General features: G+C 44.6%; 1 protein-coding gene across 1 annotated transcript; it reads right to left on the bottom strand.

The window, feature by feature from the left end:
* Nucleotides 1-440: 440 nt before the first annotated feature.
* LOC109866694 (cholesterol 24-hydroxylase) lies at nt 441-14,031 on the bottom strand. Its single transcript, XM_020455485.2, has 15 exons — nt 13,665-14,031; nt 13,345-13,419; nt 13,145-13,226; nt 12,888-12,961; nt 12,543-12,629; nt 11,779-11,917; nt 11,334-11,447; nt 8,412-8,574; nt 8,108-8,173; nt 7,941-8,013; nt 5,346-5,430; nt 3,733-3,843; nt 1,035-1,123; nt 868-934; nt 441-759 (listed from the first exon to the last, which is right to left on the bottom strand). Exons 1-15 carry the CDS (start codon nt 13,811-13,813, stop codon nt 604-606), a joined length of 1,530 nt encoding a protein of 509 aa, XP_020311074.1. The 5' UTR covers nt 13,814-14,031; the 3' UTR covers nt 441-603.
* Between the last annotated feature and the right edge of the window lie 126 nt (nt 14,032-14,157).

Here is a 14,157-nt window from a genome sequence, read left to right as displayed (position 1 = left end):
TTTCTCCTTTGCCAAGATAATCCATCCACCTGACAGGTGTGGCATATCATCAGGAAGCTGCTTAAACAGCATGATCATTACACAGGGTCACCTTGTTCTGGGGACAATAAAAGGCCACTCTAAAATGTGTGGTTTTGTCACACAACACGAGATGCCACAGATGTCTCAAGTTTTGAGGGATCGTGCAATTGGCATGCCAACTACTGGAATGTCCACCAGAGCTTTTGCCAGAGAATTTAATGTTAATTTCTCTACCAAAAGCTTATTCTGAATGGCTGGGCCTAGCTCCCAAGTGGGTGGGCCTATGCCCTCCCAGGCCCAGCCATGGCTGCGCCCCTGCCCAGTCATGTAAAATCCACAAATTAGGGCATAATGAATTAGCTTCAATTGATTGATTTCCTTGTATGAACTATAACTCAGTAAATCCATTGGAAAAGTTGCATGTTGTATTTATATTTATGCAAATATATGCGCAAGATTGGTAAAACATTGATGAAGTGTTCATCTTTTTTTTTAAGACAGTAAAGAAGAAAGACGGAATGAGTCGGATAAGAAATATGTTGAGTTGAAAGACGAGGGCTAGTCATCTCCAGGTTCCAGTAGTCAGGCTGCAGCTGTCTGTCCTCTGTGTCTGATGCTACACACCACTCCGCTCTTTGGTCTCAGAGTGCCCGTGTCCAGGATGTCAAAGGACTGGCCAGGCAGTAGGCTGAAGTCAAACCTCTGGAGCAGCTTGGCCATCACTACCTTCGCCTCCATCTGAAAACAACAGAAGGAATCTGGTGTGAGCGTGTGTGTGTGTGTGTGTGTGTGTGTGTGTGTGTGTGTGTGTGTGTGTGTGTGTGTGTGTGTGTGTGTGTGTCTCACCTGTGCGAAGCTCTGTCCCAGACATGAGCGTGGTCCCAGGGCGAAGGGGTAGTAGCAGTAATAGGGCCTTCAGGACAGAAACAAACACAGTATCCATAACATGTCAGTTAGCTCATAATCAGTTCAAATGTTGGAAAGAAACAATTAAACAATATTGGGTCACTTACTTGGCAGTGTCCGGATGGAACCTCTCTGGGTCAAACTTCAGCGGCTCCTCAAAGAACTTATCCAACCGTCCACAGACGTATGAATTGAACTGTGAACAGACAAGATCGGGGCAAACGTCAAATATGTGAGACAGCGTCAAATACAACAGTTAGAGTAGTGTACAGTAGAGACACACCAAAATAGTCAATGAGGTGCTGACTAAAAGAAGGAACAACCTTATAAATATGAACAAATATTTTTTATTCTTATTTTTTTAGTAGATAGTTTGGACACACCTACTCATTCGAGGATTTTTTTTTTTACAATTTTCTACATGGTAGAATAATAGTGAAAACATCAACACTATGAAGTAAAACATACTTGCCGAACGCTCTAAACACTAGGCTACCTGCCACCCCAATAACCAAAAAAGTGTTAAACATATCAAAATATATTTGAGATTTGAGATTCTTCAAAGTAGCCACCCTTTGCCTTGATGACAGATTTGCACACTCTTTGCATTCTCTCAATCTATCTCTGAAGACCATCCAGTCCCAGCCTTCAGCTACCCTCAACCCCTCCCATCTATCTCTGAAGACCATCCAGTCCCAGCCTTTAGCTCCCCTCAACCCCTCCCATCTATCTCTGAAGACCATCCAGTCCCAGCCTTCAGCTACCCTCAACCCCTCCCATCTATCTCTGAAGACCATCCAGTCCCAGCCTTCAGCTACCCTCAACCCCTCCCATCTATCTCTGAAGACCATCCAGTCCCATCCTTCAGCTCCCCTCAACCCCTCCCATCTATCTCTGAAGACCATCCAGTCCCAGCCTTCAGCGCCCCTCAACCCCTCCCATCTATCTCTGAAGACCATCCAGTCCCAGGCTTCAGCTCCCCTCAACCCCTCCCATCTATCTCTGAAGACCATCCAGTCCCAGCCTTTAGCTCCCCTCAACCCCTCCCATCTATCTCTGAAGACCATCCAGTCCCAGCCTTCAGCTCCACTCAACCCCTCCCATCTATCTCTGAAGACCATCCAGTCCCAGCCTTTAGCTCCCCTCAACCCCTCCCATCTATCTCTGAAGACCATCCAGTCCCAGCCTTCAGCTCCCCTCAACCCCTCCCATCTATCTCTGAAGACCATCCAGTCCCAGCCTTCAGCTACCCTCAACCCCTCCCATCTATCTCTGAAGACCATCCAGTCCCATCCTTCAGCTCCCCTCAACCCCTCCCATCTATCTCTGAAGACCATCCAGTCCCAGCCTTCAGCTCCACTCAACCCCTCCCATCTATCTCTGAAGACCATCCAGTCCCAGCCTTCAGCTCCACTCAACCCCTCCCATCTATCTCTGAAGACCATCCAGTCACAGCCTTCAGCTACCCTCAACCCCTCCCATCTATCTCTGAAGACCATCCAGTCCCAGCCTTCAGCTCCCCTCAACCCCTCCCATCTATCTCTGAAGACCATCCAGTCCCAGCCTTCAGCTACCCTCAACCCCTCCCATCTATCTCTGAAGACCATCCAGTCCCAGCCTTCAGCTACCCTCAACCCCTCCCATCTATCTCTGAAGACCATCCAGTCCCATCCTTCAGCTACCCTCAACCCCTCCCATCTATCTCTGAAGACCATCCAGTCCCATCCTTCAGCTACCCTCAACCCCTCCCATCTATCTCTGAAGACCATCCAGTCCCAGCCTTCAGCTCCCCTCAACCCCTCCCATCTATCTCTGAAGACCATCCAGTCCCATCCTTCAGCTACCCTCAACCCCTCCCATCTATCTCTGAAGACCATCCAGTCCCATCCCTCAGCACCCCTCAACCCCTCCCATCTATCTCTGAAGACCATCCAGTCCCATCCCTCAGCTACCCTCAACCCCTCCCATCTATCTCTGAAGACCATCCAGTCCCAGCCTTCAGCTCCCCTCAACCCCTCCCATCTATCTCTGAAGACCATCCAGTCCCAGCCTTCAGCTACCCTCAACCCCTCCCATCTATCTCTGAAGACCATCCAGTCCCAGCCTTCAGCTACCCTCAACCCCTCCCATCTATCTCTGAAGACCATCCAGTCCCATCCTTCAGCTACCCTCAACCCCTCCCATCTATCTCTGAAGACCATCCAGTCCCATCCTTCAGCTACCCTCAACCCCTCCCATCTATCTCTGAAGACCATCCAGTCCCAGCCTTCAGCTCCCCTCAACCCCTCCCATCTATCTCTGAAGACCATCCAGTCCCATCCTTCAGCTACCCTCAACCCCTCCCATCTATCTCTGAAGACCATCCAGTCCCATCCCTCAGCACCCCTCAACCCCTCCCATCTATCTCTGAAGACCATCCAGTCCCATCCCTCAGCTACCCTCAACCCCTCCCATCTATCTCTGAAGACCATCCAGTCCCAGCCTTCAGCTACCCTCAACCCCTCCCATCTATCTCTGAAGACCATCCAGTCCCAGTCCCAGTCCCAGCCTTCAGCTACCCTCAACCCCTCCCATCTATCTCTGAAGACCATCCAGTCCCAGCCTTCAGCACCCCTCAACCCCTCCCATCTATCTCTGAAGACCATCCAGTCCCAGCCTTCAGCTACCCTCAACCCCTCCCATCTATCTCTGAAGACCATCCAGTTTTGATTTCTAGCTGCTATATATTTCTCCACTGTGCTGTGATGTTTCACAATATGAACAAATATTACAAAAACACTTGACAGTGGTGTTGAGGTAACTCACGAAGCATGTGACTCCTGCTGGGATGGGGATGCCGTTGATGGTGATGTCATTGGGGATGAAGCGAGACGTACCTGGAGCCGTGGGATACAACCTCAGAGTCTCCTTCAACACCTGACGGGGTAGATAGATTATCAAACACAACATGTTGAGTTACCTGGCCTTAGACGTGAGGACTTGTGTCAGCTCCCTGAGATAATGCTTTGGCTTTCGCTCAGTGGACTAATACAAGAAGAGGCAATCTGGTACACAGATGACCCAGATGAAAACCTTGTATACACTACCGTTCAGAAGTTTACGGTCACTTACAAATGTCCTTGTTTTTGAAAGAAAAGCATATTTTTTGTCCATTAAAATAACATCAAATTGATCAGAAATACAGTGTAGACATTGTTACATTATATACATATTTTTATTATTTTCCCCTAATTGGAGTAAACTAATGGACAACAATACTTAGGCTTCCACTTCCAGCTTATACATACTATATACTACATACTACATACTATATACTACATACTACATACTACATACTATATACTACATACTACATACTATATACTACATCCTACATACTATATACTACATACTATATACTACATACAACATACTACATACATTTCAGACAGTATATTTCAGATTAGCTATCTTTTGTTTGTTTTTAGTCCCATCCTTCAGATACCCTCATCTATCTCTGAAGACCATCCAGTCCCATCCTTCAGCTCCCCTCAACGCCTCCCATCTATCTCTGAAGACCATCCAGTCCCATCCTTCAGCTCCCCTCAACCCCTCCCATCTATCTCTGAAGACCATCCAGTCCCAGCCTTCAGCTCCCCTCAACTCCTCCCATCTATCTCTGAAGAACATCCAGTCCCAGCCTTCAGCTACCCTCAACCCCTCCCATCTATCTCTGAAGACCATCCTGTCCCAGCCTTCAGCTCCACTCAACCCCTCCCATCTATCTCTGAAGACCATCCAGTCCCAGCCTTTAGCTACCCTCAACCCCACCCATCTATCTCTGAAGACCATCCAGTCCCATCCCTCAGCACCCCTCAACCCCTCCCATCTATCTCTGAAGACCATCCAGTCCCAGCCTTCAGCTCCCCTCAACTCCTCCCATCTATCTCTGAAGACCATCCAGTCCCAGCCTTCAGCTACCCTCAACCCCTCCCATCTATCTCTGAAGACCATCCAGTCCCAGCCTTCAGCTCCCCTCAACCCCTCCCATCTATCTCTGAAGACCATCCAGTCCCAGCCTTCAGCTCCCCTCAACCGCTCCCATCTATCTCTGAACACCATCCAGTTTTGATTTCTATTTGCCATATATTTTTCAACTGTGATGTTTCACAAATGTTCTGAACCTTTTTATTCTCGTAGTTTCTACAGATTGTAAATTAAAGAGTATTAATATATTATTGTTCGATTGATGATGGCTTTTCAAATCCCCCAGCAGTGCTTTTTCCAGAGTTAGCTCCAACTAACTGTTGCAATTATTCAGCCATTCCTGAACCTGCGAACAAAAACAAGCTACCTATGGGCAGTACCAAAACAAGTGATCTAATGATTCTGTTACTACAGTTAATATAGTATAAAACCTATCAATGAAGTCACTGTACCTGAGACAGGTAGGTCATTTTCCCCAGGTCATCAAAGCTGATTTCCTGTTTCACCCCGATGACATCATCTACTTCTTGCTTCGCACTGGAGAAGTTATAGACACCAAGAAACTCAACCAAAGTATGTTTTTATTATGGAAATGATTCATAATCAAAGAGGTATGATAAATCTACCCTGGTTGATTTGATATTGACAAATGTTCCAAATATTCTGCATTTAGTGTTTTTTGTAATGATTTAAGTGACCATTGTGCTGTTGTTGCTGTTAGAAATACTAAGACAAACCCACGCTTTATTCGTAAGAGAAATTTGAAGAGTTTTAATGAGCAGGCTTTCTTTCATGATTTGTTTTATTTTGACTGAAGCAAAATTGAGCTTTTCCTGATGTGGAAACTGACTGGAAATTATTTCATGATGTTATTTTCCAAATAGTAAACAAACATGTCCCATTCCGCAGGTTCAGGGTTAAAGGGCGGGATAATCCATGGTTTTCTTCTGAGCTGCCTTGTATTATTCACAAACCTAATCTAGCCTGGGCTAAAGCAAGGACATCATGTTCTGATGCCGAATGGCTTATTTTTAGGCAGTTACGAAACAAGTGTTCTTTTCTTCTCAGGAAGGCCAAGTCTGAATATTGTATGTCTGTTACCACTGATAACCTGAATCACCCTAGAAAGTTTTGGAAGGCTATTAAGTCTATGTCTGGTAACAGTAATGTTAATGAATTACCGTCATGTGTTTTGAAGGACTCTGTTGCTGTATATGACAAAACTGAAATGCTGAATTGTTTCAATGAGCACTTTGTATCATCTGGTAGGCTGTTTGATTCAGTGCCCTCTGTCTCTGTACAACCCTGTGTGGATGAACCAGCGAGAGCTGGTCAAACTTTTAGCTTTTTGCCATTCTCAGTGCAGGAGGTACATAAAGCCCTAAAATCCTTAGATCACAGAAAGCCTGCAGGTCCTGATCTTCTTGATCCCTGCTTTTTAAATCTGGCAGCTGATTTCATATCTGAACCACTTACAAATCTGTTCAATCTAACCCTGGAATGTAATGATATTCCAAAGATCTGGAAATCAGCATTTGTCCTACCACTTTTAAAAGGGGGAGATCTAACTCTTTTAAATAATTATAGGCCAATCTCAAAGCTGTCACCCCTGGTGAAAATACTTGAAACCCTTGTGAGTGAACAGCTAAATAGTTTTTATATACTAACTCTATTTTATCAATGTACCAATCGGGCTTCAGGAAGAAGCATAGCACAATTACAGCGGCCATGAAGGTTTTACATGATATCACTGAAGCCCTTGACAAAAAACAGCACTGTGTCTCACTTTTTATTGATCTCTCTAAGGTTTTGATACAGTTGATCATGCTATACTAAGGCAGAGATTGTCGAGTGTAGGTCTTTCGGAGTGTGCAGTTGCATGGTTTGCTAACTATCTGTCTGATAGAACTCAGTGCACTCAATTTGATGGGTTTATGTCTGTTAAATTGTCTGTCTGTAATGGTGTGCCCCAGGGCTCTGTACTTGGTCCCCTCTTATTCGCTATTTATATCAATAATTCTGACAAAAATTTGCAAAATGCGCAACTTCACTTTTATGCTGATGATACTGTTTTTATTGTTGTGCTTCGTCTCTCACAAAGCTTTCCAGAACTTGCAAACTGACTTTTATACTGTTCAACATTCCTTGTGTCAATTGAAGCTTATCCTCAATACTGACAAAACTAAACTAATGGTGTTTTCTAAAGCAATAAATAGATCTCTGAATCTTTCACCTATTACTACCTGTCATATAAATATCTTGGAATTTTAATTGATGACGGCCTCTCTTTTAAATTGCATATTCAACAACTTACAAAACATTGAAGCTGAAGCTGGGATTGAATCTTTTGAAGCCAGAAGGAGGCTAGTATCAGCTACATGTATGCCTTTACTAGACTATGGGGATATTTTATATATGAATGCTTCCGCTCAGTGTTTGAGATCAATTGACACCCTTTACCATGGCACTTTCAGATTTATTTTAAACTGCAAGACCCTTATGCACCACTGCACTTTGTATGCCAGGGTTAGCTGGCCTTCTCTAGTCACTCGTAGGCTCAGGCACTGGTATACTTGTATTTACAAAGCCATTTTGGGTTTACTACCATTTTATTTGGGCATTTGTATTGTTCAGAAATGTGGTGGGTACTCTCTTCGTTCGCTGGACTTTATCCTGCTAACTGTTCCAAATGTCCGAACTGAATCTGGTAAAAGGGCTTTTATGTACTCTGTGCAATCGTCTTGGAACGCCTTACAAAATACTTTTAAACTGGAAGAACTTGTCCTGAATGGTGTTTTTAAATCACTGATGAAGGATTTTGAGGCTGATTCCTTCACCTGTCAATGTTTTTAATTAGCTGTTTTATGATTTCGTTATACTCCTGTGATTTCTATGGTTTTTACTAGATTACTTGTAGTTTTTCATGTTGTCTGTCTGTAATTGTGTAATGACTTGGTGCTGCCTATCTTGGGCAGGATGCTCTTCAAATCTCAATCAGCCCTTCCGGGATAAACAAAGGTGAAATGAAATGAAATAATAAGACCTACTTGGCCAATATCTCAGGCAGCCTTCCCAGTTCCATGACAGCAAAAGCTAGTTGATTGGCTGTTGTCTCTTGCCCTTTCAAGAGGAAGACAAAAGAGAAAAGGCTGTTAAGGTAACTCCAGCTGCTGAATCTTGAATTGTGTGTGGAATTGTTTCTATGGAGACCCACCCGCAACGAATAAGGTTACAAAGTTGTCCAGCATAAGCTCCTCATCTTCATTGTCTTTGTTTTCCTCTGAAATGATGAATATATACAAGTTTACAGCAATGAGACAATTCTGCTACTCAACCTCATCAATAACATGACTGTTTTAGCTGACAACGTCACATGCAGAGCCACAAAGTAAAAAGTCTCCAATGTTAGCCTGGTCCCAGATCTGTTTGTGATTTCTTGTCTTGCCAACTCTTGCCAACATTGGTAGGAGTTGGTAAGACAGCACAAACAGATCTGGGACCAGACTACTACAACGTGCCTTTGCCAGCCGTCTTGAGGATCTGTGTCAGGATATCTTTAGGGACATCCTCGCCATTTTGGATGGCCATTTTCCTCTCGTTGATCCACCGTCTGCCTGTCGAACGCAATAGCTGAACAGACTCTTTCACCTCGTTGATGAACTTCTTGTTCTTTGGGTAGAGCTAATATGACATTCAACAAAATGTAATTGTTAGATTAGGGAAATAGGAAATTCCACCATATTTACAGGCCATCTAGGGACTGATGCTATGCAGTTTATGAAGCATTGTGGTGCAGTACATCTGTCTGTTGATGATTCAGTGAGCCAATGTTTTGACTGTTTGTGTGCTTATAAAATAAATACATTAAGGATGCCATCCAGGGCTCTACGGTGTGGCAGAGACGGACATTGACCCCACTGATAGAACTTGTGCCCCCCCCTGTTTTGTTTCCCCATAAACATAACAAATGGTATATGAAATACCCTGCCCGGTTTTGCCAGTTTTGCCAGTAGCTCAGACCAGGGAAAAGAGGCTATATGCCGTGTGTGCGTTCATGATCTGAGGAGGGGGGAGGGAAGGAGGATGCAATGCTGTCATATTTAGTAGTTAAAATCCTCGAACGCATTCTGATTGGGCACCTAGCCATTCAATGTCATAAGGTACCGCCTTCATTACCTAACCAGCTAGCCAGGTATTATCTGTAGTTGTCTGTAAAAGTAAACCACTTTTTCCCCTCTCTGTGTCCCTTGTTTATTTTTCAGACTTTTACAGACAGCTACAGATAATACCTGGCTAGCTAGTTAGCTTCGTAACGGGCTAGCTTTGTTAAGTTATGGTAGCGGCGCGCTGAATAATTATAGCTAGTTAGCTTCGTAACGGGCTAGCTTTGTTAAGTTATGGTAGCGGTGCGCTTAATAATTATAGCTAGTTAGCTTCGTAACGGGCTAGCTTTGTTAGGTTATGGTAGCGGCGCGCTGAATAATTATAGCTAGTTAGCTTCGTAACGGGCTAGCTTTGTTAAGTTATGGTAGCGGCGCGCTGAATAATTATAGCTAGTTAGCTTCGTAACGGGCTAGTTTTGTTAGGTTATGGTAGCGGCGCGCTGAATAATTATAGCTAGTTAGCTTCGTAACGGGCTAGCTTTGTTAAGTTATGGTAGCGGCGCGCTGAATAATTATAGCTAGTTAGCTTCGTAACGGGCTAGCTTTGTTAAGTTATGGTAGCGGCGCGCTGAATAATTATAGCTAGTTAGCTTCGTAACGGGCTAGCTTTGTTAAGTAATGGTAGCGGCGTGCTGAATAATTATAGCTAGTTAGCTTCGTAACGGGCTAGCTTTGTTAAGTTATGGTAGCGACGCGCTGAATAATTATAGCTAGTTAGCTTCGTAACGGGCTAGCTTTGTTAAGTTATGGTAGCGGCGCGCTGAATAATTATAGCTAGTTAGCTTCGTAACGGGCTAGCTTTGTTAAGTTATGGTAGCGGCGCGCTGAATAATTATAGCTAGTTAGCTTCGTAACGGGCTAGTTTTGTTAGGTTATGGTAGCGGCGCGCTGAATAATTATAGCTAGTTAGCTTCGTAACGGGCTAGCTTTGTTAAGTTATGGTAGCGGCGCGCTGAATAATTATAGCTAGTTAGCTTCGTAACGGGCTAGTTTTGTTAGGTTATGGTAGCGGCGCGCTGAATAATTATAGCTAGTTAGCTTCGTAACGGGCTAGCTTTGTTAAGTTATGGTAGCGGCGCGCTGAATAATTATAGCTAGTTAGCTTCGTAACGGGCTAGCTTTGTTAAGTTATGGTAGCGGCGCGCTGAATAATTATAGCTAGTTAGCTTCGTAACGGGCTAGCTTTGTTAAGTAATGGTAGCGGCGTGCTGAATAATTATAGCTAGTTAGCTTCGTAACGGGCTAGCTTTGTTAAGTTATGGTAGCGACGCGCTGAATAATTATAGCTAGTTAGCTTCGTAACGGGCTAGCTTTGTTAAGTTATGGTAGCGGCGCGCTGAATAATTATAGCTAGTTAGCTTCGTAACGGGCTAGCTTTGTTAAGTTATGGTAGCGGCGAGCTGAATAATTATAGCTAGTTGGCTTAGCTTTGATCAGCATGGATATCCAAAATGGCCGGGCACTGCCAAGAGCAAAACAAAATGATGACCAGCATGTCAAGAGGGAGGCCAAGCTCACCGAGCAGCCTACAGCAGGCCTGACCATGAGGTTGAGGACCCTAAGCATCAAATATAATACCCACCCACCCCTCATGCCACATGCTGACCAACAACGTGGAGAAGAGCCAGGGCCAAGCACCATCAGGACGAGGGTAACATCACAACAAGCACCTGCACCTCCGTTACCCTGACGACCTGATGTAAACCCAAATCATCTGTTGTGAAGGGATGGGATGCATGGGATAATGACAAGCAGTAGTTAAGGCAAATATTGTTTTTGCATGTTTTCGTTAGGGTACGCTTACTCTATGAAGTGCGCGTGTGCAATAACTAAATTCACCTTTGCACTCCTTCTAAACAATGCAATATTTTTAAAGTTTGGCAACGGGTAAAGTCTGCAAAACTTAGTCCACTCTGTTCGTAACAGATTGTAGTTTTGGGAAGAGAAAACTGTATTGAGATCAAATGTTTCATCAAATGTGTAGAATGTGGAAACGCCAAGCGGATGCTTCACAATTATACATCTGGTGAAATATCTGTCTCATTGTTTTAACTGTGGTTCAGGTGTTTGGGTTTCTCATCTCTGGTTGTTTGGACGTATCAGCATTGGGAAAAGGCGGTGCTTCACTTCACACGGATCAGAAGGGAGTGGCTTTGCAGAGAAGGTCCTTTTGTAAAGGTGGAGAATTCGCACACCGGAACTCTCAATTTATAACGCAGCTGACCGAATTACACAAGATTTTTGATCTGGGTTAACCAAGATTATGTCACTACTTACCTGGAAGGTGGAGTCTCTGACATAGTGGACCATTCCCTTCAGACACATCTCTATGGCTTTGGGGAATGGAGTGTCACTCTCCTTCAACAGATCAAGATCCACTCCAAACGCCACCTACAGGTAGAAACACCGATTAACAACATTGATGATGATGATACATTTATTATGAGTGCCTTTCATGTTTTATTAGCATGTCATAATAAAACCTGACCAGCAGCAACTCTGAGTCCTAGTTATGCATTATAATGGCTAGCTCGCTGGCTTGGCTGCCTAATAGCTAGATTACACTGTAGCTTGCAAAATAACCGTCTAAATCAATTGTCATAACCTGAAAATGTGTCATTGACTGGTTCTCCTGTTTGTCATGAAGACAGCTTTATGTGAAATATTAAACTGGTAGGGGTAGTGGGTTGATCTGGGGGTAACAGGAATGACCATTCGTTACCTTGGTGATGATATCCAGGGTCACAAGGTTGAACATTTGGTGCATGTTGGCGGCTGTGTTGGTGTCAGCCATGTCTGCCAGTTTATCCATCAGACGCTCTGCCCGCTCGTTGAACGCACCCATCTGACCACGTAGGTACCTGGCAATACACAGCACGATGGAAAGATGGGTGGGTGGATGGATGGATAGGTGGGTGGGTGGGTGGGTGGGTGGGTGGGTGGGTGGTTGGGTGGGTGGGTGGGTGGGTGGGTGGGTGGGTGGATGGATAGGTGGGTGGATGGATGGATGGATGGATGGATGGATGGATGGGTGGGTGGATGGATGGGTAGGTGGGTGGATGGATGGATGGATGGATGGATGGATGGATGGATGGGTGGTTGGATGGGTGGGTGGACGGATGGGTGGTTGGATGGGTGGGTTGATGGATGGATAGGTGGGTGGGTGGGTGGGTGGGTGGGTGGGTGGGTGGGTGGGTGGGTGGGTGGATGGATGGATGGATGGGTGGTTGGGTGGGTGGGTGGATGGATAGGTGGGTGGATGGATGGATGGATGGATGGATGGGTGGGTGGGTGAGTGGATGGATGGATAGGTGGGTGGATGGATGGATGGATGGATGGATGGATGGATGGATGGGTGGGTGGGTGGGTGGGTGGGTGGGTGGGTGGGTGGGTGGGTGGGTGGGTGGATGGGTGGATTGGTTGACTGACAGACAGACTGATCCATTGATCAATAGATTGTTGAAGTGAAATAGATAAGTGTCTTACAGACTGCTGAAGGCAGGGTCCATGATCCTTCGCTGTTTGTACCACGCATCATGATTATGAGCCGTAATCAGACCACTTCCCAGAAACCTGCGGAAAAGCAGGACAACAGAGTATTTACTGTACCCTGACACTGAATCCACTTGCCAATGACCAAGGGATCCAGTTTTAATGTGGAGGTGGCTTAATGTAAGTCAGACAGCATTCAGATTGAATATATTGGAAAATATTGTACCGACCGAAACGTCAACACAATTTTAAAAAACACAGATGTAATGGTACGAGGTCGGTGGCTGTAATTGTTATATGTTGATATAGCATAAATGACACAACCTATTCAGGAATCACCTCTGTCCAAATAGGTTGAAAAGACCCTTGTAGACTAGTGAGTCTTTGGGGTACTTTGGTGACATCAGCACTTCCTGTGGCGAGAAAGCAAAATGTCTGTTTAGTTTGTGGAGGAAATGGAATGGGCACTTTATTTTAGGGTAGAGTACAGACAGAAATCACTGGGTATTTTCTTTGTAAAATAGTACAAAGAAATGGACAGATGCTTAACTTCTTCCCTTAAACCAGATGTGTGTAATATTCCGGCACAGGTTTACCTTGGTGGTATCAGGGCAGGTGACAAACAGCATCACAATGTGCATACCGTTGATACGGTACACCGGTCCATATGTCCTAGACCTGTCAAAGACACAATAGAATACACCAAATAGAATGTAAAATGTCCCAAGAGAACTTGGTTGGTGTGTGTGTGTGTGTCTTGGCCGCCAACACCACTGCTCCATGGCATTCAGCTCACCATTCCAGGAATTTGTCGTGGATAACTCGACCATTGCTAATTTCCCTCAGGATTGCGGAATGTCCAAATATAAAACTGTGGGATAACAAGAGACGTTTATTCCATAACTGACAAATAAGGACGTTATGTTGAGTCAACCCTTCAACCAAGTTCACTCAGTGAAAACGTAAAAGACCGGCGAAACAGCGACCCCTGGCGGTTATTAATGATAACTTTTCTCTAGTTTCTCTGATCCTTATGTAACTCAACTTACATAGTTGAAAATAACTTCCAGCTACAGTATTTAAAATAAATGTTCAGGTTACATAGTAATGTCTTACCTGTCTCTTGGTGGTCCCGGTATGTGATCATATTTGAAATGAATATATTTTATGTACAGACAAAAACTGAGAAATACGATCAAAATCAAAGCAAGTAGGCACATAAGAACAGAACCAATCCAACCTGCAATCAAATGAAAAAGTGCCATATTGCAGTAGACTAGCTAGCTCGGTGACCCTACAAGCAGGGTATGTAGTCTGCTTTTTGGACTGAATTGGGTCACCCGTAGTACTATGCCGCGTTCACGTGATAGTCGAAACTCGGAAATATATAACTAGGTAAATGGTTGTTGTTATACACATGGCGCGTTCACGAATCAGCAAAATTGACATTTCCGAGTGTCCTAGTTCCGACATATGAACGCGCACTAGTAGTCGACTTGTCTGCCTTTATGGTTTACTGTGTTCGTGACCAATTTCCGGGGTTTGTTGTCTGTATAACAGGAGCTAGATTCTTCATCACTAAAGACTACAAATGTGTTCACAAAATGAC

Source organism: Oncorhynchus kisutch, linkage group LG21, assembly GCF_002021735.2.
Source record: "Oncorhynchus kisutch isolate 150728-3 linkage group LG21, Okis_V2, whole genome shotgun sequence".
NCBI classification, from domain to species: domain Eukaryota; kingdom Metazoa; phylum Chordata; class Actinopteri; order Salmoniformes; family Salmonidae; genus Oncorhynchus; species Oncorhynchus kisutch.
This window is presented reverse-complemented; position numbering and strand designations above follow the sequence as displayed.

Bases quoted from the DNA above. Each gene is read 5' to 3' on its own strand.
- LOC109866694 (XM_020455485.2), bottom strand. From the start codon at position 13,813: ATGGCACTTTTTCATTTGATTGCAGGTTGGATTGGTTCTGTTCTTATG. The intron at 13,420-13,664 runs GTAAGACATTAC...GTTATCCCACAG, and splicing joins CCGGGACCACCAAGAGACAG to TTTTATATTTGGACATTCCG. The intron at 935-1,034 runs GTAAGTGACCCA...TCTGTCCTGAAG, and splicing joins TTCCATCCGGACACTGCCAA to GCCCTATTACTGCTACTACC.